The sequence below is a fragment of the Dysidea avara genome, chromosome 5 (assembly GCF_963678975.1).
Source record: "Dysidea avara chromosome 5, odDysAvar1.4, whole genome shotgun sequence".
Classification (NCBI taxonomy): domain Eukaryota; kingdom Metazoa; phylum Porifera; class Demospongiae; order Dictyoceratida; family Dysideidae; genus Dysidea; species Dysidea avara.
Genome location: NC_089276.1, coordinates 37,906,944 through 37,929,989, shown reverse-complemented (window position 1 = coordinate 37,929,989; position 23,046 = coordinate 37,906,944). Strand labels below are relative to the sequence as shown.

Below are 23,046 nucleotides of genomic sequence, written 5' to 3'. Positions count from 1 at the left end.
CACGCATAACCAAGATTATCTGTAATATCTCTAGGATATGTCTGTTTATCATAACCGAATGTAACTAGAACGTACTAGCTGCTGTCCCATAATCGAAAATTTTAGGTATGCATATATAATAAATCCAGTGGCTGCACTCGTGTTGGCTTGGGTGATTGATCACCCTGTACAGGCTATCAGCCTAATAAGTGTTACATATTAGCTGTAACATGGGGCATTCAGGCTTTGCCTGATATGTATGCCCTTGGGTAGTTGGCATACATATCAAGCAAAGCCCTCATGCCAGTGTTACAAATGTATGTATGCATGTTTGTATGAACTATAAACTATGTGTCCTGGAATGCATGTCAATGGGATCATTACTGGGTCTGGTGTATTCTACAGAGTGACTTCCTCACAGGATTATCCTTTCACAGGTACATAGTTGGATAGTATCTTAAAAAATACCAGAAATATAGCCACTTCATCAATATGTACTTAGACTTTTAATCAGTAGACTTTTATATATACATAAATGTACTAGTTCAGTTATCAGCAAAAGTTGTTATAGAGATAAAATGTCACGATCTTCTCCATGTAATTGTGACCACTTTATCCATCTCTATTACTAGGTTGCAGGGATTGAGGATCGGCAACTACAGTGTGTTTAGCTTTCTTAGGAGCAGAATCCTGGCACTTTTGGTCCATTCGTTGTCGAAGTACCATCATATCAGTATCAGGAAACCTCTCCATCACCAGTCCTACTATCCTGTCTACCTAAAGACAAATGGTCATCATGTAAACACTGGAACATATGGCAGTATAGTGACTTGTACCTTTCTTTGTTCCAATTGGGGCTTTGTAGACATATGATTAACAAAACAAAGGCCCCCTGCCAATGTTTCTCGTGTGAAAAGCATTGCGAGTAAGTCTAAAGAAAATTGATACGCATCCCGTATAATCATTTTCATCACATTTCTGCCATTTATTATATGGTTAGAGGGAACACCTTCTTCCTGCTTATCTCTGCCTTGGCTTTCCAAAATTATATCCATCTTTCGGTAGTTCTTTCTTCACTGCCTTAGTCCAATTTAATCTCACATGAACTATACATAAGCTACATAAACAGATATACAGTTTGCATGTATGTATAGCATAAGGTTGCTTGCATAGTATCTCAGCTCGACTTTGCTTAACTTCTTCAATACTTGCTGTGATATGATATTCGGTTTCTTTTGCTCTGTCCTTACCTCCAGACAAGCTTTGCTATTGTAGAATCATAATAATATTAAAGTGAAAATATTGGAATCCCATAATGCAGTTATAGCTATGGAGGTATGCGATAACAAATTTACTAGACATATCTCGATAGTTCCTTTTGAACTTATCTTGCATATCTTGTCAAAATTATACATATTTTAGTTAACTTCAATAATATAACCAGTAAAGTGAGCAAATTACAATTTGAAGAGTATGAAAAAATGTGAGTTTTAAACCTGTGCCCAAGTGATAGGAGAGTTGGAGATGTATACACCATCAGATGTTGTTTGGTATACAAGTAATTTACAGAAGTTTACCATTATCTAGATAAATAAACATATCATTCGTATCTTGACAAGTCTTACGATATCTCAATCTTCTGATATACGTATCTAGATAAAGCACAACTCTATAAAATTGTGTACATGCATACTTACAATGGAGGGTTTAGCATATAGCTAGTTTGGTACAGAAATAATTAAAGTCAAGATGTTTGGTGAATTTCACAACACATGCATATATAAGCTATAGCATACCTAAGATGCTAATTTGTTCATACCTATAGTCTATCATGTGATCAATACAGTTTACAAAATTTGATATACAAATAGTTGGATTAGTTGGATAGATTGCACAAATCAATTATTAAGCATCAAGAGGAAAAGAGCATATCATGTGCTAGAGTACCTGTTTCTTAGCTATCTTGACTGCTGCTAGCATGTTTACCTGCACAAACAATTAAATATCTTAGCACATATATCCTAGCCAACTCAACTAACCAGGTATGAAGGTCAAGTCCTGTTTTTCAGATCGCATTTGAGGACGATTGAGTTGACTTGTCACTGCAAGCGAGTGTTGGTAATGCCGAGGAGGTACTCTTGCATTGTGTCGCTTCCGGCGTGGAATGCGCATTGGTACCCGGTATCTTTTACACCTCTTCATCATTTTACTTGGAGTCCCCATGTTCACCAAACTGCTACATCGTTTATACTGCATTAGCAAGTGAAGAAAGAGCATTTTATAAAACTCGAATATGTGATGTCACTATACCACATAGTAATACCAGACCCTGCCTAGATCTGTTCAGCCATACAATATAGGAGCCAAACAAGGCTTGTCCTTACAATACTAAGCATTCACCTAGTACATGTTTGTCACTCACTATTATTCAATTATAATACAACACTTAATTGCAGCCACACATAGCTAATGTACACAACACAACTTTGGTAAACAAGTTGGCTCTGACTGTGCTAAAAATAGCATCAGTGGCTCAGTACAGTTTTCATAAGGCTTCAATCAGTGTTAGCTATATACCACATTAGTAGTGAGGCTTAACTATAATCATTTCTGTGGTTGATAACCAGTTCCTGTCACTGTTTGCAAATGAATAAAATTATATGTGGGTGCCATTGTTAAGTGGCCCATTGGTATTGCTCTCTAGACAACAAGTCATAAAAAAGAAATTTGAACTAGTAAGTTTTCACTCAGCTGTCTGGCTCTCTGGTGTTGTTAGTCTGTATATATGTAAGAATGCACTTAATAGCAGCCAGTTGGTGACCCATGGGAGACTAATTCTGCACACTGTGAATAGAGGCAACAGTCATAATAAACAAATGAATACAATTAAGGTGAATCATTATAGACCCTTTGCAGGTTAGCTGCTGCCATAGCAACATACAACCGGTTTTCCAACCTTGATAGCGTTGCTTTTTATAAGAGTAAAACAGTACCTAGGAAGTATAGTTGATTCTGTATTCCATGGCAAAGGTTGACCAGGCTAAACCTATGCTCTCTCCTATACTATCAGCAAGAGTACCTACCACTATTATTAACTCTTGCTATCAGGGTTACGAAATGGGTTTCACTCCAAGATGGCGGATATTGCTATGGCAGCAACTCACCTGCACAGGGTCTATATCCTGTACTTCAATGTGACCAAGGAGGATTGTAGGTTTGTAGGCCACACATAGGATATAACACACACAATGTAGCAATGTGCTGCTAGAGAATATAGCGTTTCAGTGACCATGTTTATTATGATTATTATTATTGTTTATAGGGATATTACTTTGATCAGATCATTTCTTCTGAGATTACAGTTCCGTACGGCTTCACCATGAAATTTGCATGGCCTAAACCAAGCAGCTATCACCACAAAGTTCCTTGCACTAACAGAAATCAATGAAGCATTTTGTTCTCTATCTAGATCTCTTGCAGCAAATAGGAACTGTCAGTAGTGCAAGTTTGAAGTTTAGTTTTCATAATGTGCTGGATATACTGTTAGACACTATTTACCTGATCATCTACCATTGTGTGGAGCTACTTGTCTTATCAGGTCTGTAGTTCACATGTTATTACTACCCACTGGTTTGAGACAGCATTTTTAAAATTTATGGAGTTGAAAAAATCACCTTCCGTAATTTATTACTGCTTGCATATGGTATCTTTAAAAACCAGCAATAAGTGTATTATTGTATCAAGGTTTGCAATAATAGTGCTGAATATTTTTTTCAGAATGTGCTAGCTATATCAATCCATTCCATGTTTTACAACATATTCCCTTGAGAAAATGCTAGCTTTACCATAAAGTCAACTGTGTGTCCTAGTTTCAAGGACCTATGAGTCTGGGACACTTTGAAAAAACAGTATGAGAACTAATATGTGGTTTAGACCCCCAAAATGGTCTATTAGTCAGAGCCAAAGCTGTTTACTATATTCTGTAATGTTGTCTATGTCTGGATGCAATTAATTAACTTATGAATGAACCCCTGTTTTATCTGGTTGCTATTACCAAACATGGTAAGCATATTGAATTTCTTTTTATTACAGATGTTTGTGAAACTAGTTTCATAATGTAGGTACTAGGTAGATATGGTCTATGGATAAAACTGACAAGTACCATGTTCATAACTTGTATATGATGTGTAGCCTGGTAATAACAATGCTTTATTAACCTGATAAGTGCATGGTTAAATGCTGTTTCACATCATTAAGACAAACCCAGCACATAGCAGTAGTGTAGTCACAATGCATTTAGTCATCAAGTGCGGCTATTCATACAGGTTATGAATAACTGATCTTGTTAGTTTTATCCATAGACCATAACTACATCAATGAAACTAGTTTCACAGACCTCTTGACAACAACTAATATCAAGCCTTGTCTTGTAACAACACATAGAGTAGGTTAATATGTATCGAAAACGAAGAGTAACTCAAGCAAACCACTATAAATCACAAATTACGCAAAAGAAGTATCTTCCTAGCTGATTTTATAGTTTGTCTTTCATGTTTTCATATGCAAATTCTCTATACAAGCCTCATGGCTGCTCTCAATTTTCATTCATGTACAAAGGGGATACACCCCCTTTCAACTCGAGAAGATTCCTGGTACCTTACAAGGCCTGTTACGTTGTTGTTCAGTAGTTATACACATGTTACAGCAAGTAGGCTAGCCCCTACTAAACTGTTTCGCCCAGTTACCAGCCACACCCCATTCATGAAAACAGAAAGTTGAGCTTTAATACAGCATATAAACAGCCTTTATTCATTGAATGAAGGTTTATTTTCTTGTAGTTCAAAGCCTGTTTGCTCACGTGAGTGCTGGACAGACATACCTACACATGGTTTTAACCAAACCAATTTCAAGTAAATCAGGCACACACCCACAGCCAGCCTTTTGGCTGGCTGTGGGCATGCACCTAGTTTTAAAATGCAATATTCTTACCATATTTGGTTATAACAGCCAGATACAGTGGGATTCATGCAGTGCAGCCATACATTATAAGTTAATTGTAGCCTGACATAGATAGTACCCTGTAGATAGTACAGCCAGGAGCCCATAAGCACCACAAGGCCTTTTGGTGATTTTTTGTAACCAGCATTACCTTATTCAGCAAACCAATAATTTGTGGTGCATTTTAATGACCAAGGTATGTTATGGCTTCTTGATAAAATTGTGAGCCTAGATCTTCAAGATTGAGTGATTGAGCATGATTTTGTCAAAACAAATTCACTAGTAACAATGGGGTGGACACTGAAATTATATACTTTATTATTATAATATATGAAACAAGTTTAATGCTGTACCCCAATCCCCTCATGTCATCTCTAGAATCACCACTGGTTACGAGACCGATTCATCATAGAAGTATGTGAATTTTTTTTTCAGTGTCACTTTACATGAACCTCTTGGTATATTAAAGGCAAGCCCTAATATGACCAATAGTATATGCGGGGTGCAACGAACATCATTTAACAAGTAGAATCAGTGCTCAAAAAATTTGAAGGCGGAGCCAAAATCTGCAATAACATCGACAGACAGTGCAAAAAACTCAGTTTTTTCCTCAACATACCACCTGTGCCTACTACTAATTACACAACAGCAGAAGTCTCCCTCACTGGTATACAAGAATAAATTTCTCTAGCATACATACCATCCTAATAGCATCAAAGTTTCATGCAAACGACATGAACTAGGTATATCTCTATACTTACTTTTAGGGCGTCTTCTTCCATAACTTTCACAGGACAGCAACAAACTCGTTCTTGCTGGCCTTTAAAATGCTGAGCGGAGTTATAAAGTAACCACTCTAATGACTTTTTGTGGCAAGACATATGTCTTCACTTTTCAAAGGCTTCAAAACCACTATTGTTATTATACTCTCCTGCATGCGAGAGTCCATAGTTAGGTGATTTCTTTCTTTTACTTTTGGCAAGATGCTCACAGGTAAATGGTGTTGTTAAATTGTAAAGGGTATTTTGGTAGATGTTCTTTCTTTTCAGCTCAGCATTTTTTTTTGTCAATTTGGTTTGCATGAGTTATGGACAAAAATGTATGTCCATAATTTCTATCTACTCTTGCAGTCCAGGTGCCACACGCACTATTCAATAACTCATTAGCTGGAGATAAAGCTGCCTAAATTGTAAAATTCTATCATTGAGCCACTATTCAGCCCCAACGGTATAAACAAAAAGCTATTGTCACATCCTCACAACAATTGTACGCAAATATTTACATCACTCGAACAATACAACTCACAGATGACTCTTGGTGAAATGAAGTATTGTTGGCGCACCCTCAAAGTTTCTAGTAAAAAGAAATTCATTAAATCTCAAATATGGTGTGGATTCCTTCTAACTTAAGTTTGACTGCACACTGACACCAAACAGTGCTGGTAAAACTCCTTAAACTTTCCACTCCTTTCTAAAGATGGACGAAGATTGAGTGAACATTTGAATTCAGAAATGATGAAGAGTTTCAAAAGATGAGGTGTAGTGCAAAGTCTATGCGATCTAACAAATATGTGCGGTGATACAAGTTGAAAATGGATAAACTACACTATACATTTGTATAGCCGTTCATATGCCAACTATTGGATTGTGTTGGTTGAGTAATACAGGCCATGCAAACAATGTTGCAGTATTTTGCCTGAAAGGTACATTCCTTTATCTATTGCAACTGTTAATTAAGTCACAACATCGGCTGTCACCACTCACCAGACTAATAATTTTATGCTGATCTTAAAAGCTAGTGGACATTTTGTCCATTGAAAAAACTGTGAAAAGTAAAGTATTCATTGGGTGCACGGTGCCCCATTGAATTTTTCATTTTCATAGCATTTTAATTGAAATGAAAAACCAATGAAAAAGTTATCAATGAAAATTCCATGAAAAGCAGTTTTCAGCAGTGATTTTAAGACTTTACAGCACAAGTGCTGAAGGTCTCTAGGACTCCTGGTCCTACAGCCTGTTTAAAGTAGGTATAAGGTGGAGAAAGGAGAAAAAATTCCATGACTGGACCTGGGCAGCCTCAAAACTGCAGCCATCCAATTAACTCTCGAATTGGGTTTAAATTGTTCTATGAAATGTTATAAAAAAATAAAATTTCATTGGGGCCACCCAGTGAAAAATTTACATTTCATGCACAGGTTGAATTTTTTCATTGGATTTTTATGGACAAAATCTCCAGTAGTGACATGATTATGAACACATTTTAAGTGATTCAGTGTGGTCACAAAGTTCCAAGGGATTCAGGACCCCCTGTAAAATTTAGACGTCTGCAAGCAGGACCCTAACATACCATTTAGTGTGGCAAGACAAAATGAGTAAGTAATAATATTATAGTATAATGGCACAGCATAACATCTCTCAGGGAAGGATTTACAGAGGTAACATGAGCCGCCCTCTTCAGAACTTGTTAAAAAGATTGATATACTCTAATAGAGCAGTCAGGTATACTCTAATAGAACATGCATGTAAATATCCATATCCATATGAAGTTTTTCAGACATTCTAACACTAAATGCAAAACTGAGCATAACCTTATACTGCTGTAGCTTTGGTGTGCAGTGTTTAAAGACATAGAACTCCAGTAATTTATCACTTGTGTTATGCAAAATGAATTCATGCTATGCATATTTGTATGGTTATAATGTTTTGATTGTAAGTCATGACATTTGTATCAGTAGATTTATGGTTCCTATACCAGTGAGATAGCTATCACTTACAGATTACTATGTGTCTCTATATGTTATGCTGTCTGTTTCCACTAGTTAGCTTTATCTAGTACTACATGTAGCTTCATCCCAGGGGCACTTATGTATATGCATTATAATTAATGTACTTTTTGCATAAAATATAGCAATTTGCTGAGCTTTGATTCATTAAAATATTGAAAGTCTCTCAGTGGCTGGGGGCTGAGCCCCCAGACCCCTGCTTCTGCTAACTCAATACTGCTGTTGGAACCCCCTTCAAAAAACCCTGGCTATGCTACGCCCGTCACATACTTATCTCATGTTGATTGTTCAGCATGAATTATAGTGTTCCTGTGCATTTTACATTACTGTAATGGCAGCTGGCAATGTATCCTTGTTAATCACTTCAGAGAATGTTGTAAGATGTTAGTGAACATGTTAAAGTTGTTTATCTATTACTCGTTTGTATTGAACTGCTGAAATCTTATTCATTCTCACTTCTTGTTCACCACTTTGAATTTTTCTCTCCAGCTGGCACTAGTGATCATACACTTGGAGAACTGATCATGGTAAGTGAATACAAAATGAATTCATGCGTTAGACTGTCACATGAAGAGGATTATACAACAGTACATTATAACTGCACATGTATACATCTAAAAACAGATGTGACAAGGTAATACTAGCCTAGGAGTGTAAATGGAAAATGTAAGTGTTGTTTTGCAGATGTTTAACATGATGAGGTTAGTGCAGTATGAATAGCTGTGATCTTAATGCCCATAAAGTTCTATAGGTAATACAAACGAAACTCAATGGATTGGAGACACTTAACAGGCTCAAACGAGTGGACACCCTTGACCAGCTTGAGGGACTGGTGATACACGAGACACTTGACTGACTCAGTGGGTGGGAGTCACTTGACAGGTTTGAAAGAACAGAGATACTCAACCAGCTTGATAGACTGAACACACTCGACAGACTTAGGACTGAACATGAGTATATAAAGGATAACAACTAATTCATGGTGTTTGTATTGTCTGTCAGGTTTCCTTACCCTTCATTGTAACAATGAGGGATCCAGTTAGATATTTCAGTGCACACAACAACTTATGTGACAATAGCTGACAAAGTTGTCACAGGACATACAAACATCACCAGATTTGTCTACATTATGCCTTGTGTTACAATGTGTCTACAATGAAAAGTTCAATGACATTAATTCACAATGTTGTAACAGAAGTTATATGAGAGGAAATATGGTACTGGGATCTTCATTATGTAAGTATGAGAAGTCAGCCCATACTACTGGAAATTTTGGCTTTTTGAATTTGCAAAATATTGTCTATTAGAGTAATTGAAAAGATACAGGCCTGCCCACCAGGTCAGTCCCTCCATCCCTGCACCTAGTGACAAACTCAACCAGTGGCTATGACCTACCTGTTATACTATAAAAATGTGGTGGTATACATACCTTAATGTTATCTGATAACTATAGCTGTATATTTGGTAAATGCTACAACCTTTATATAGAGACCATAATTATTTTTAACTTATATTCATTTATGACACAATTTCTGATGTACTCCCAAGACCTGGAACATATAGTAACGTTATTGCAAGTGTTCCAATCTTGCTATGTACAGTACATTTTCTTATATGTACAATGGCGGATCCAGGATGGGGCATTTGGGGCAAATGCCCCCCCCCCCCCCCTCCCTTCAAGAAATTGCATACAAGATCGATATACTCTAATAGAGCAGTCGGTTAGTCTAATAAAGCAGTCACAATGTTCATGAGGCAGTGTAGCTTACCTATGAAGCTATAAATAGGATTTACATAACAGACGTGATATATTTGGTAAAGGATAACTAGCTATTATTGTTGTGACCTTTTTTTTTTTTTTTTGGTCTTCAACTGTTTTTCAGCAAGGTGCCCCCCCTCTTTCCAAACTCTGGATCCGCCCCTGAATGTATGACTATTTTTAATTTGGTGCATCACTACAATGGTTGTGTGAATGCAAAGTCTCAAGGGAGCAAGATTTTTACTGTTTTCAATAAATTTTCTATACCAGCTATCAGTATGAAGGGGTTTAAATACAACTAGTAATTTTGTTTTTTTGCACAATCTCATACAATTTCAATTTAGTTTGGTCAACAGGTAGCTCATCAGTGCCAGTGTACATTACCTTGACAGTGACTCACCACAAGTTTGAGGCTTTAATAGGAAGTGCCACATATAAGAATGCATCAGACTGAACTGTGGTACCTATGATTCCTCAAACACTTGAGGAATCTTAATGTACCAAACGATGTTAAATCTTACAGTACAGGCTACAATCAGATCAATTTATATGGACATGTCAATTAATGTACAATGTCCATTGAGGCTAGCTAGATGGAAGCACTGGCATTAATTATTGACGTCTCATAAATAATTATCTTATAAAACATTGTGAATTTTAAAAACTTCTTCATTTAAGTGTTGGCCAGTTAACATGATAGTCACACTACTGTAGTGAGAAATGTTGATGTCACAAAGTGAGCTACACTGCGTTGTACTTTCTCTAATTGATTTATCTGGTACTGGAGGTGTGGGAACCACACTGTAGTTACATATTCCAAAGTAGAGGTATATAAAATGATTTGGGTAGCTGTACAATAAAAATTTCTTTTCAAAAAGCTGCTTTACCTTAGCTATGTTATGGTAGCAGTTTTCCTGTTATGCTAAGATGCAGTGTTTATCTACTCCCCTACTATTCCCTTAATTTGATTCCAATTATGATGTACGGAGAGACTCATGATCACAGGGTGTAGCTGGAGTGCACTTATCAAAGTAAGCTGAAAAGTTTGCAAAGAGTTGGCCAGTGTAAAATTTGTAATGTGTGAATATATAAGATGCAGTTTTCAGGTAGCTGAATATAATTATATCTATTCACTAGTAGCAAATTCTGATTAAGGCTATGACCAGATGGCAGATTCACACTGAAGACATGCAGTCTCCTAGCCAGACCTCAATTCTCGCATGTTATATAGACACAAGCCATACAATGTAACCCATGACACAGACCTCAACTCCACACATAAGTGATAAACTATCTCATGCATAAGAAAATTAGGACACTCTGAGAATGTAATTTTTCATCGGAATGATTTCAATATTCAATGTGGAAGGAGGCTTGTCATTGAAAATGAATTGCTACATCTTAAAATGATTGTTCTATTAGAGTACACTGTATTTCAGGATATCACGGTCACCTTGTAAGTTTTATGGCTATTATATAGTTAGTGCTAATTACTGAAACCTTTACAGAAAACTATTCAGCCTTCCACATGACGACACAGAAGGTATTTTGCTAATCACCATTCACTGTATCATGATGTGGGTGAACCAGCAGGAAATGTCAAATTTTGATTTTCACAGGAAATGTACCTTACTCTTCAGTTAGCCCTAGGTGTCACTCCAATTGCACAGGTAAGATCTTCCTGCAGATTATTTGGCTCAAGCTACTCATCACACCAACACCATAAGGGAAAACAACAGTAAACGTGTGTGCTCAGACCAGATTTGCGTACGAGAATGCTAGGTGCACTTTATTTAGCAGGTTGGGCATTAATTAGAATAGACAAGACAAAGAGGTCTAATGGCTCTAGCTGGTAGCGCCAAAAGATTGTTCGGCTCCAACTGGTGGTCGCAAAGCACTAGAGTGACATGCAGACAGACGCCACTGTGTCGGGGGTTGTTCGGAAAGAGAGGAACTATGGGGCCACACTCTAAAGTGTTAGGACACGCTAATAATGACATCTATGAGATGCAGAGTGAGTTATTTAGCGTAGATGGTGCCCGTGTACTATGTTTGCCTCTGCAGCTCACAACATTAAACCTGAGTATATAGAGGAGTACAAGGAATTAGTGTAAGTGTACTGCACGTGAGCACTGTGGTGGATGCATCACTTGTAATAAAGCAATGTTTATAGAGAGAATAATATGGATTTTTTTTCTCTTCGAACATTGCATATGCCCACAACCGACCCATGTAATTAATATAATGTGCAATATATAGTTCAGCTCACCCTGTATTTAGACTATGATATAGCTCATTTAGAGGGTTACTAAATCACTTAGTCACCTGACATGCTCATTTAGTCACCTACACATGTTCATTTAGTAACCCGCCCTCAGGCAATTTTGTACGTGAAAAATAATTATAACACGAAAGGTACACTGGAGTACTTGATAATACTGTAATACAATTCTTCTCTGTGTTCTGTGAACAATTCTGGAGAAATAGTAGACTAAGCGGCATATCTACTATAGCTCTAGCCGTTACTCTGGTTACCGGTCGAATATTTATTTTTGTGGGCGCTGTAAGGACTTCAGGAAGAAACCGTTCTGCTGTTCTGCATTGCTCTTTCACGCCACCCTAATGCTCTGGCTATAAAGGTATGTACTTTAAACCATAGTCTAAATAAGTTAGACACCGCGACCAACAGGAACTAAGCGATTTAGTAACCCCTCTGGCCCTTAGTAGCGCCCTCGCTGCGCTCGGGACGCTACAGCCTCAGGCCATCAGGGTTACTAAATCACTTAGTTCCCTTGGTCTTGGTGTCTAACTATTATGTAGTAAGTTAACCTGTAGAAAGTTAAGCTAATAGCAATGTTGGTAGTCACCAAGTACAGAGTCCAGGTACGGGTACAGCCCCCAACCCAAAAGCCAGGGTGAGAAAAAGCTATGAAAACAAAGGTGGCAGCCGAGAAATGGCTGCAATGATGTTGATATCATTGCCAATCAATTTTGACGATTATACTCATCATTACTTCATGGATATGTACACTGTTTCTCTACAGACCAAAACACATGGCTACACTTAAAGACAAAAAAGATGTTCCCATCAGACTGATTGGTAGCTGGACCACCTCTATCGGACCTATACAGGATCAAGCAGGTATCTAGTTATCCAAACATTTAAAATATTTTTATATAAAACAAGTTATCTTAGCACAATGACAAATATGTGATGAAAGTAAATGGAAATATTTATATGCATAGTGTAGTATGTATACAAGATGTAAATCTTAACTGCTGGAAAAAATCAAGACACTATTGGTGGTCCTAAGGTGTCCATATTACACAGGAACCTGTTAATGTGGACACTTGAGGACACCTACATAATCCAGACACTTAGTGAAGGTCCCAAAGTATCCCTTAGTACATAAACTGACCTGGAAAATCAGCACACTATTGGTTGGTCCCTCTCCCAAGGTGTCCACATTACATTGGTTCCTAAATGTTTCACTGTGGTAGATTAATTGTGTTTGTAGTGTAGTGTGTGTGTGTGTGTGTGTGTGTGCGTGCGTGCGTGCGTGCGTGTGTGGTGAAGGTCAACTAAGTGGATCATGTGATCTGGGGTGGACATACTTCCTAGATCACATAATCTTTTAAGTCAGGAATAGGTCATGTGACCTCAAGAAAACAGCTCAACCTACAGAGGTTCACATCATGTATGTCATACATTGTTGTGCTACTACCAATTGAGTGGTCGAAATCAATGACAGCCTGCTTGTGCATGACTTCCCATTTTAACATTGTAATCACTCAAAGATCTACATAGTTACAAAAATACTGCTATATTAATGCCAGGACCGAATACTACAACAGGGAGGCCATTAACTCATTAAACTCTTAGACGGCTATTACAAGCAGGCTAACAATTACTTGTATGCAACAGTTCAGCAGTTATTAAAGTGATTTGAACTATGCGCCATTAGTTAGTGACATAGGCATGAGTGATGGTAGGGCATACCTGTCCTTGTTCACATGCACAGGAAATGCTCTTGTTCATGAGAGTTACCATGAAGTGTATACATACAAAATTACAGGTAGTGTTATACAAATGGACACTGCTGTTGCATGGAAACAACTATAAATAGTTCAGCTGTGTTACAAATCACCCTGTAGAGAGGGCAGTTGTAAAACAATATGTATACACCATAGTCAAATGGGATGTAGTGGGATATTAGTAGATGATTGCTACTATTAGATGGCATGTGTTGATGTCCTAACACTATTGTTAGTATGGACACCTTGAGACTAACCAATAGTGTGCTGATTTTCCAGGTCAGTTTATGTACTAAGGAATACTTTGGGACCTTAGGGTTAGAGTTCCAGTCCACTTGGACACATGTTCAGCTAGTTGCCTACTCACATGACTCATGTGAGGAACAGGTCCCAGAGGAGGATGGTCACACGTCACAAGGTTACTATCATGTGAGGAAGTCATCACTTAGGGTTGTGATAGCACATTTTTGCCTATAATGAAATTATCCCAGTTATGCATTAATTTCTTTTCTTCCATAATTTATTTCATAAGTTCTTTTCTTCCATAATTTACTGAACATTTGCTATGATCTCTTGTGGTACATCACTTATACAGGTATAGTGGGATTTTGTGAGGACTTGGTTCACTGAACAATTGATACAAATATGTGTGGGACCCCAGGTCAGCTCGACACTTTATCAGAGGTGACCTGATTTTCCAGTTTCTTAATCAGAGCACTTGAGGACACCTACATAATCCAGACACTTAGTTAAGGTCCCAAAGTATCCCTTAGTACATAAACTGACCTGGAAAATCAGAATACTTTGATCATCGGTTGGTCCCAAGGTGTCCATGTTATTCTGTTCTTAAGGCATGTCTACATGACAAAAATAATAAATTAAATGCGTAGCACTCCAAATTAGTCATGTCCACACGGAATATACAGCAGAAACCACCTCACTAGGTTGTTTGAATGTGAATTGACTGGGAAATCAGGATTCGCTACATCATAATATTGCATGTGACCTTTGTAAATGATAGAGGGTAGAAGTACAGAGACATGCAGTGTGCTTTAAAAGCACAACAACAACACTTTGAAGCATTGTGTCATCATCGTAGCTCACTCTTGGAGTTTGAAAGAACAATAGCCCCATTCCTTTCATGCATCCTCAGCTGTGTTTCATACTCTACTCATTGAAATCCTTGTGGTAAGTTATAAACACAATAAGTGTTACTACAAACCACTTTCATTCAATCGTGTTGCACTCACCTTTATTTCAGTTGGCACAAACGATTGTTTACTCAACCTTTTAATTATTTATTTACCACACCAGGAATTGCATTGTGCAAGTGGACATGTCCAATTTGGATACAATGCACATCACCTTAATTTGCTTGCAGTTCCTAATTCGAACTCCTGTGGACATGCCTTTATATTGCTCCTACAGTGGATTATATTTCATGGTATCTCCTTTAGTCCATATTTGGTGTTATGACAGTTTTGAGGCAATGGCTGAAGCGAAGATGAAACTTAGCAACGACAAGGAGTGGGCAGACATGAAGAAAGCTCGTAGCAAGCTACTGTTGTCACGTAGCAACCAGGTGTTGATGGCATTCACTTATTGGAAACCACAATTTGATCACATGTCCGATAAGATCTTTGAGCTGAGGTCATACACCCTCAGGGTTAGTATTACATGTGTTGTGTATCAGTTAGTATATAAATTATTTGTTTGTTTGTCAATGTACTTTTCTTGCCTCATCAAGGATTTTTGGTACCATTGGCAGCCATTAAACAAAATTGCAAAGTTTTAAGTTAGCTACTAGCTATAGCTGACTGCCATTGTTTTCTGAGTCGTGTGAAATGTATAATAATTCAGCTATCTAATTAATAAAATAAAATTCAACCGCTATTTTGAGTGAATTTTTAAACTGTGTTGTGTAAAGGTTAGCTGTTTTGTGATTAGCTGATATTTAAATCCACTTAATGGCTTTGATCTGATGGTGATTATGTTAACATCATATCGTTGGTTGCTTGCTCACAATGTTGTGCGTTTACAAGTAGGAGACAGGAGGGATTTTGTGGAGGAGAAGTGGCTATAAATAAACCTTTTGGACACTTTGTCCAAATTAACTTTTCCAAAATGTTCCCATAGAAACTTCACCACTACAATTTCTTCCTATACACTACAACATTATCATTATCATGTTATTCTTAATAGCCTGGTACTTTGATAGAGTGGGGACAAGCTTGGGAGGCTGGTCTTCGTTACCGTGGAAGTGATGAAGCAGTGGCTGGCTGGTTCTCACAAATTGGTCAGATCCATCAAGTCCACCACATGTGGGGTATGTATGATCATGTGATATTCTGTGTGTGATCATGTGGTCCCCTTTTGTGTTGTCATGTGATCCCCTTGTTTGACCATGTCTGACCACATGTAATTATGCACATTGAAGGGTTGATGTTTGTTCTATGGACCTTTCATTGGAATTCATTATGTAATAGTTATGCCAGGGATACACAAATGATCAATTACTGAAGTGGCCATTACAGTGCAAAATACCATGATCCTGTTACTATCATACAGGAACGCCAAAGGGCTTGATATATGCCCAAGCCCAAACGCTGCAAAGCCAAAGGGCGCAGACATCCACGTATCAGGTGAATCCCAACAGCATTATCAGCTGATTGAGCTGACTAGGCTTCCTGGCTACAAAGTCTGAAGGAAAGCAGTGATTTATACCATAGAACTTCCTTTTAGATCATGAAGACAGTGAAATTGTAATTGCACATTGCAAATCCAGGAATCAAAATTGTGGGGTGAGCTTTAATTAGAATCATGTGAAGAGGCAAAGCTGCGAAATAGCCATAAGCTTATCTATACTGTGAGTACAGTACATAACCTTGTGTTATAGAAGTATGAAATGTTTACTCACTGTAATGGCTGCCCTTTTGTATAGATACTGTTTAGGACCGCTAAATCTGGCTGTTGGGCCATGAAAGTTAATTATGTTTCTAGTTCCCTTCCTGGTCATTTTATGAATTGTGTAATCACCATACAATTATATTATATTATTTTGTATCTGTTGAAAGGTTTTCATTTCTTGTATGAACTCTTCTTATAAAGATGTACTAACTTTATACATTAACTTTGTTTTTCCCTTATAATTCCATGTACTGCTATGTCAAATGTGGTGTACCACATCAAAAAGTTGGAGAGAGAAAAGCACCTGGTCACCTGGTCAATTTTGGGGAATTGGTAGGACCAGAAACATAGTTAACTATGGCCTTATAAGTGTTATAGAGGTGACCTCATGCAGTGCACAACAGCTTCCCTATATGTCTGTAACAGAAGTACAAACTGATCAGGAATCAGTTGGGACCATAATCATGTGGCTGTTATGCTGAAGTGACTGCCCAACTCAGGTGACTGTTAAGGGAGGGTCCACTGTAGTCATGCAATACCTTTTCATTTGAAGAACACTTAGCCTAGCTAAATTAGAAAATTTTTAGATAATCAAGGGAACTATTTTAACATCAAAAACACTTGTGGTCAGGGATATATATTAAATATAACCCTGTGGTTTCTTTTGATCTGAGGTGTCCAAGTGGTGTGTGTAGTGGAAGGTAAACTGGTTGTCATTACTTTACCATAATTGTAGAGAATTACTAGATGCTTTGAGAAACATTTTAACAGTAAAACTAATTTCACAGATGGACTGAAGTTTATAATGAAACTGTATAAGTGTTATTGGTGAAATGCTATCTAAACTTTCATCTGTTGGTATGTGTATGATGTTGTACTTTGTGTTATAGCTTATAAGGACTTGAAGGATCGTAAGGAGACTCGTCAGTTGGCATGGGAACAACCAGGATGGGATGAGTGTGTCAGACAAACAGGTCTGTGTAGTGTGTTAGTGTAGGTGTGAGTGTGATGTCAAATTATTGACCATTATAATATCATGTTGACCTGTGGTTGTAATATGTATGAATCTATTGCATTGCTGATATTTTGCAGGAATTATCTATATTGTAACTCAATTGTGTGAATGTAATAGTGGAAAAGCTTATGCAAAGATCAATTTTTAAACATACATGTCCTCTGCTGAGTCATTCATATACTGGGGTAATTTTTGCAGATTAGCAGCTATGAAAATTTTTCTCCCTTAAATTTGAGTCCAATCAAACTGGCATTGTTTGAGTATTATAAAACATCTGAAGAAGCGAAATTTTCTCCCCTCAAAATTTTGTGTGGTACCAATCCTGCTATACGGTAACTCATCAGTGGACAATCAGTATAGATTGTTTGATTTACTCACCACTCATGAATTAATGAATATTTATACCCATATCAGAGACTGTTGTTTAAGTGTTCACCTTAGCTGACATTTCAGAGATTGTACTCGTAGCTAACATTTGTGAGTACTAATCCAGGCTACAACTGGGCAGCGATTATATAGTCATTAAGGCCAAAATCGATTGTGGGTATTGATTAATACTCACATGATTAGGATGCACAACTTGGATTTCATCATGAAAACCACTCAGACAGAGAGCGTTTTGTTATCCTCGCCATCCTATGAATTGAAAAACGTTAGGCTAAGGTGGGAACTAGCACTATAGCTTATTCACCAACCGTTTCTGTGCGTTTTTGAATACAGACTGTACCCATATTACTGACAACACGAAATTACCACTCTACATGAAGTAACAACTCTACAAGCAAGCTTACCCATCTAAGCTTATAGTAAACTCTGTAATTATTCCATAAACGACTCATTAACACTGATTTACATATTAAATTTGTGTAACTGAAATTCTCTGTGATATCTCTAGGATTTGTCCATTAAACAAAGCCACAACATACCAACTGCTGACCCATAATTGGATCTTTTAGGCATGTGTATATAATACATCCAGTGGCTACACTCAGATTGACTTGGATGATTAATCATCCTCTTCAGGCTATCAGCCTGATGTGGATTGGGAGTATCAAATGGTACAGTAGTAACATTTAAGTTGGAATCGTGGTGAAAATTTCATGCGCTGCCCAAATTTCTGCCTTTAAAAATCATCCTAGGGACATTTTACACCACAAAAATCACCTTTATGGAATAATACTAGTCCGTATAATACATAAAACAACATTAAATACAACAAAACACTTACAGGTGGCCGGATATAATTTTTTTTTTAATTGTCAAAACTCGAATTTTAGTCTCACTGACTGCCTAACTGCCTCACTGACCACAGTCACAAGGCTAGAGGTCAAACGAAGCAGTGCACGACCACCATTTTACACCATAATAAACTCACCAGTGGGATGTGCCTTTTGGGGCCGATGAGTGTAGGCTCTCTTGCTCCTTGTCTTTTGTTTCATCTTCAATCAGACTGCTTGTCTTCTTCTTCATCCAACGAAACCATATCGAGGCATTAATTTTCCATATCAACACTTTCTTTTCCATATCAACACTTTCTTTCAGCTGTATAATATAGATGCTACAGAATTATTTCAGAGCTGGATTTCAGAGGCGCTTCAGTCCGGCGCTACTATAAGAGATATACTAGCTAGATATCTGCTAGTTCGTGATGGGGATTCCGTTCGCAATAGGCTAACATCCATGCCCATCAATTAAAGATCTAGGTTGATTAATAGCAATAGACTACGGAGACCATGCCTCTTAACCAATCTAGCTGTTTACTTACTAGTAAACAAGATGACCTCACCCCTTATTGGTCTAGCTATCTGCACTCTTCTTGGCTGACTCGAGATATACTCTAATACAACAGTCACAAGTTACATTGTAGCTAGCTGTGCTACAACAAAAAAAACTATTATTAAAAAAATAGTTAATTTAAAATTGAAGTAGGGATCTATGCAACAAAAAGTAGTGAAACAAGAGATGAATGATGGTATTACAGCATAGCTCAGTGGGAAAATCCCTACTTTGGCATTAAGCAAAAATAATTGTTATAGATAATGTGCCAAAGTAGGGACTCTCCCACTAAGCTATGCTGTGATACCATCATTCATCTCTTGTTTCACTACTTTTTGTTGCATAGATCCCTACTTTATTAACAATTTTTTTTTAAAAATACTAGTTTTTACATATTAGCAGTAATACAGTGCTTTTGCCTGATATGTAGACTGTTACAACTATTGTAAGGACTTTAAGTAGGTAATTACAATTTACTTAGTGTAGTATTGCTATACAGAGTAGTGTGTGCTGCCCCAAAGGACATGATGAAGTGTCTTGATGACTACAGAGTTTTGTGATGATTTTGGTTGGCATTATTAAACATCAACAGATGCCTGAATTTATTCACGTAGCCTTTTTTGGTAGTTCACACAAGTCCTAATATATGCGGCAAGCTATAAGCTCTTTTGCATCTGTTTATGTTAGCTATTTTTAGGCAATTATTATTTTTATGTGGAGTACATGATTTGTAGACATAGTCAATGTGTGCTTGTCACATTTCTGACACGATAATCAATTTTGTGTCTGTAACTAAATCAATTAACAACTAAAGCTGAAGTAGCAGGTGTAAGTGACTGACTGGTGAATCCATGCATGAGAGAAAGAATATATTTTTTTGCATCTGAAAAACTTTCTGCTATGTTTAGCATGTTACAAACAAAGAACAGTACAAGAAGTATCTTTACATTCAACCCAACCACTATGAGCAATTCGTGTTACAGTCAATCACTTTTAAATGAGGCGTTTATTCAGATACAAACTGATACGTCTAGCTCCATTCTTCCATTAATGTGATATGTGTGGGTTCACCAGTCATAATTATGTTACAAAGTAAACAAACAAGGGAAAGGGAAAGACTATAATTTTTTTAAATAGTTTGATTAGGGACTACAAAAAAATTTTAAAATGGAACAAGGGAGGTCAGTGGATACGATCGGACGCGGACACGGACATTTTCAAAAAGCATTTTTACACTTATATAACAGTTATTTTTCATACCTAACGTTTATAGCAGTCTTTGCTTCCAGACCCAAACGTCGGTCTTGTCATAGCGCTTATCCATTATAAGCGCACGTACTAAGTACTAGACCAGCATGCCAAAGACCATATAGTGTTGTACACATGCTCTAAAGTCTAATACAGAGTTATATAATTGTAGAGATTAGCTTGTATGCCCCATGGAACTTAGCTTAGCAGGCCAAATCCACAATCTTACTCCTTTTAGTATAAGGCACAGGCGCTTATACCAAGCGTTGAGGTTGTCAAGAACCTGGCCTATGAGATTAGGTTGGGACATGCCAGCTTAATCTCTATGGCACAGAATTAGATTTCTAGAGCACATGTACAACACTATATGGTCTTTAGAGCACTAGTCTATCCTTCGCACATGCACTTATAAATGGATAAGCGCTATGACAAGATCGACGCCCGGGTCTGGAAGTGAATGCTGCTGTAAAAACAACGTGAGGATGAAAAATAACTGTTTTGTAAATGTAAAAGTGTATTTTAACAATATTTGTGTCCATGTTCGCGTCCACAGTATCTGCCTTTTCCAACTACCCTGCAGATATACTAGTGAACATTTAATCCCTAATTCAGTCTCTATCTCTTGCACTTGTACATATGAAGCATTTCATGGACAGCCAAGTCACTACAAAATTGCAAAATTGAAAGTGTAACGGTACATGCATAACTGACTGTTTCTTTTCACAGTTCCACTGATACGTCATATGGAGTCAAGGATTCTAGTGGCGATGACAAAATTGGACTCCTCAAAATGATCTGTGACCTGAGACACACACTTACATTGTAATGTATCATTATTTTTATTAAGAGAAAGTGTATCATGATTGTGCAAACAATGACATCATAACTAATGACATCATTTACTTCACTTTTCATATTAGCAGCACACACATTGTAGTTGTTACCATCTTCTGTAGCTGGGACAAAATACTGTCTGTAGTATGGTATACAAAAAGTGGCAGTTGATAAGCTAAATTGAACATGTTGGACTATTTGTTTGTGATAGTAGTATATAGGTATTCCCAAACCTTCAAAGCAGCATATACAGGTAAGCCTGTATGTCTGATAACAGATAAGGTATGGGAGCTATGTACAGCAGAAAATGTGTGTGGAAAATACATTGTTGACATTGATGGCAAGCTCATCCCAAGGCCTCATGAAGTAACTTGTTAATGTTAACCTCATTGTTGCTTTATGGTGACAGTACAAACAGTAGCTAGCTAAAACTACCTAGTGATGCACTGCTTACTACCTTAAAAATTGCTGTAGGACCTGTCCGACAGACCTTCAGCACTTGTGCTGTAAAGCCTTAATAAATAAATAAAATTAGGGCTACAGAAAATCTGCACTATAGTCATTTGATGAACAAGGTACTGTGTACCCCCCATCATGCACAGTAAAAACAAACTAGTGAACGTCACTACTAATGTCTGCCACAATACTCACTATTTTTGTGTAGTGACGTTCACTACTTAAAAGTAGTGAGTATTGTGGCAGAGCAATTCACTACTAAATTTTTACAGTGTGCAGTAACAGATTAGTGTAGCTTGTTTGCTATTGGCTACAGTGTGGAGGGGTAAGTTTTGGTTTACATTATTTTTTTCTGTTACATTTGCAGACTAGTCTTGTACTGGGCCAGAATAGACCCTATTTTCCTTGAGGGTGGTGCTTATCAATTAGAAATTCTAAGCACCATCCTATGCCATGTACAAGTTGAGCTGAACCTTACTATTTCAGCTAGCAAGTTTGAAAAAGGACTGTAATAGTTTATGGCTTTGGTGAAATCTCTGATTTGGCTATAAATATTGTGTCAGAGTCAAAAATGTTTGAATAAATAGGTTTTAAAATATTTTTAACATTTCAACACTGCAAAACTTCAGTTTAAACTTGGTTATGATGGTAATGTAAAGCAGGCTGTGTCAATGCGACAGGACAGCCACCTAATACATGTACAGTGGTAGGCTGAAAGCCGCCACACAATGTACATCATTTTTGCACCACATTGTATATCCCAACATGGTAAGTTGACAATGTAGGAAGAGTATCACAAGCAGCATGGAGAATCTTAATAGAGAAACTGTGACAACCCGGGTTGCAGTACTTAGTCAGAAATCCCTACAGTTTTCCCCATCATCCTATATTGTTACACCATATAAGAGTCTATAATTATCTAGCTATGGTCACTCAAGCCTTCTCTTGTTTGGATCATCACGTCAAAAGTTAAAGAACTGTAGTCTTTTAGAGACTTTCGAGACTATACAAAAAGCCATTAATTTTATTGTTTAATATCTATGTCTATCGTCGTTTGTGTATGGTATAATGTTTTTATACATACATGCATGTTTAGTTTGTTCAGTGTTGTTGTAACTAGTTTTTTTCTTTGTATCACTCCAACAAGGAGGAATTCGAGCGTAAATCGGATGGCTGCAGGTTCGAGGCTACCTAGGTCCAGTCACGGATTTTTTTCTCCTTCCTGCAACTTTTCAAACGCACACCTTATCATAGTAG

At 37.4% G+C, this 23,046-nt stretch overlaps 1 protein-coding gene and 3 long non-coding RNA genes across 8 annotated transcripts; 2 read left to right on the top strand and 2 right to left on the bottom strand.

Annotated features, from left to right (window-relative positions):
• Positions 1-472: 472 nt before the first annotated feature.
• Positions 473-5,879, bottom strand: LOC136255560 (uncharacterized). Of its 3 annotated transcripts, XR_010700958.1 has the most exons (7): positions 5,739-5,753; positions 5,597-5,681; positions 2,402-5,543; positions 2,019-2,229; positions 1,927-1,965; positions 816-1,245; positions 473-756 (listed from the first exon to the last, which is right to left on the bottom strand). It is a non-coding gene; the product is annotated as an uncharacterized lncRNA (long non-coding RNA). The 3 variants fall into 3 exon arrangements; XR_010700957.1 differs by having other exon boundaries at positions 2,402-5,681; XR_010700956.1 differs by lacking the exons at positions 2,402-5,543; positions 5,597-5,681 and having other exon boundaries at positions 5,739-5,879.
• On the top strand, positions 2,938-8,922 carry LOC136255561 (uncharacterized). 2 transcript variants are annotated; one of them, XR_010700959.1, is made up of 4 exons: positions 2,938-3,193; positions 3,302-3,577; positions 8,249-8,460; positions 8,503-8,922. It is a non-coding gene; the product is annotated as an uncharacterized lncRNA (long non-coding RNA). The 2 variants fall into 2 exon arrangements; XR_010700960.1 differs by lacking the exons at positions 2,938-3,193; positions 3,302-3,577 and adding an exon at positions 7,362-7,475.
• On the bottom strand, positions 6,107-11,314 carry LOC136255562 (uncharacterized). 2 transcript variants are annotated; one of them, XR_010700961.1, is made up of 3 exons: positions 11,147-11,314; positions 6,383-6,447; positions 6,107-6,330 (listed from the first exon to the last, which is right to left on the bottom strand). It is a non-coding gene; the product is annotated as an uncharacterized lncRNA (long non-coding RNA). The 2 variants fall into 2 exon arrangements; XR_010700962.1 differs by having other exon boundaries at positions 11,152-11,314.
• On the top strand, positions 11,290-21,362 carry LOC136255559 (protein NipSnap homolog 1-like). The gene is made up of 7 exons (XM_066048354.1): positions 11,290-11,532; positions 11,583-11,628; positions 12,563-12,660; positions 15,011-15,219; positions 15,756-15,879; positions 17,351-17,434; positions 21,226-21,362. The coding sequence occupies exons 1-7, from the start codon at positions 11,358-11,360 to the stop codon at positions 21,291-21,293; spliced, it is 804 nt and encodes a 267-aa protein (XP_065904426.1). The 5' UTR covers positions 11,290-11,357; the 3' UTR covers positions 21,294-21,362.
• Positions 21,363-23,046: the final 1,684 nt, after the last annotated feature.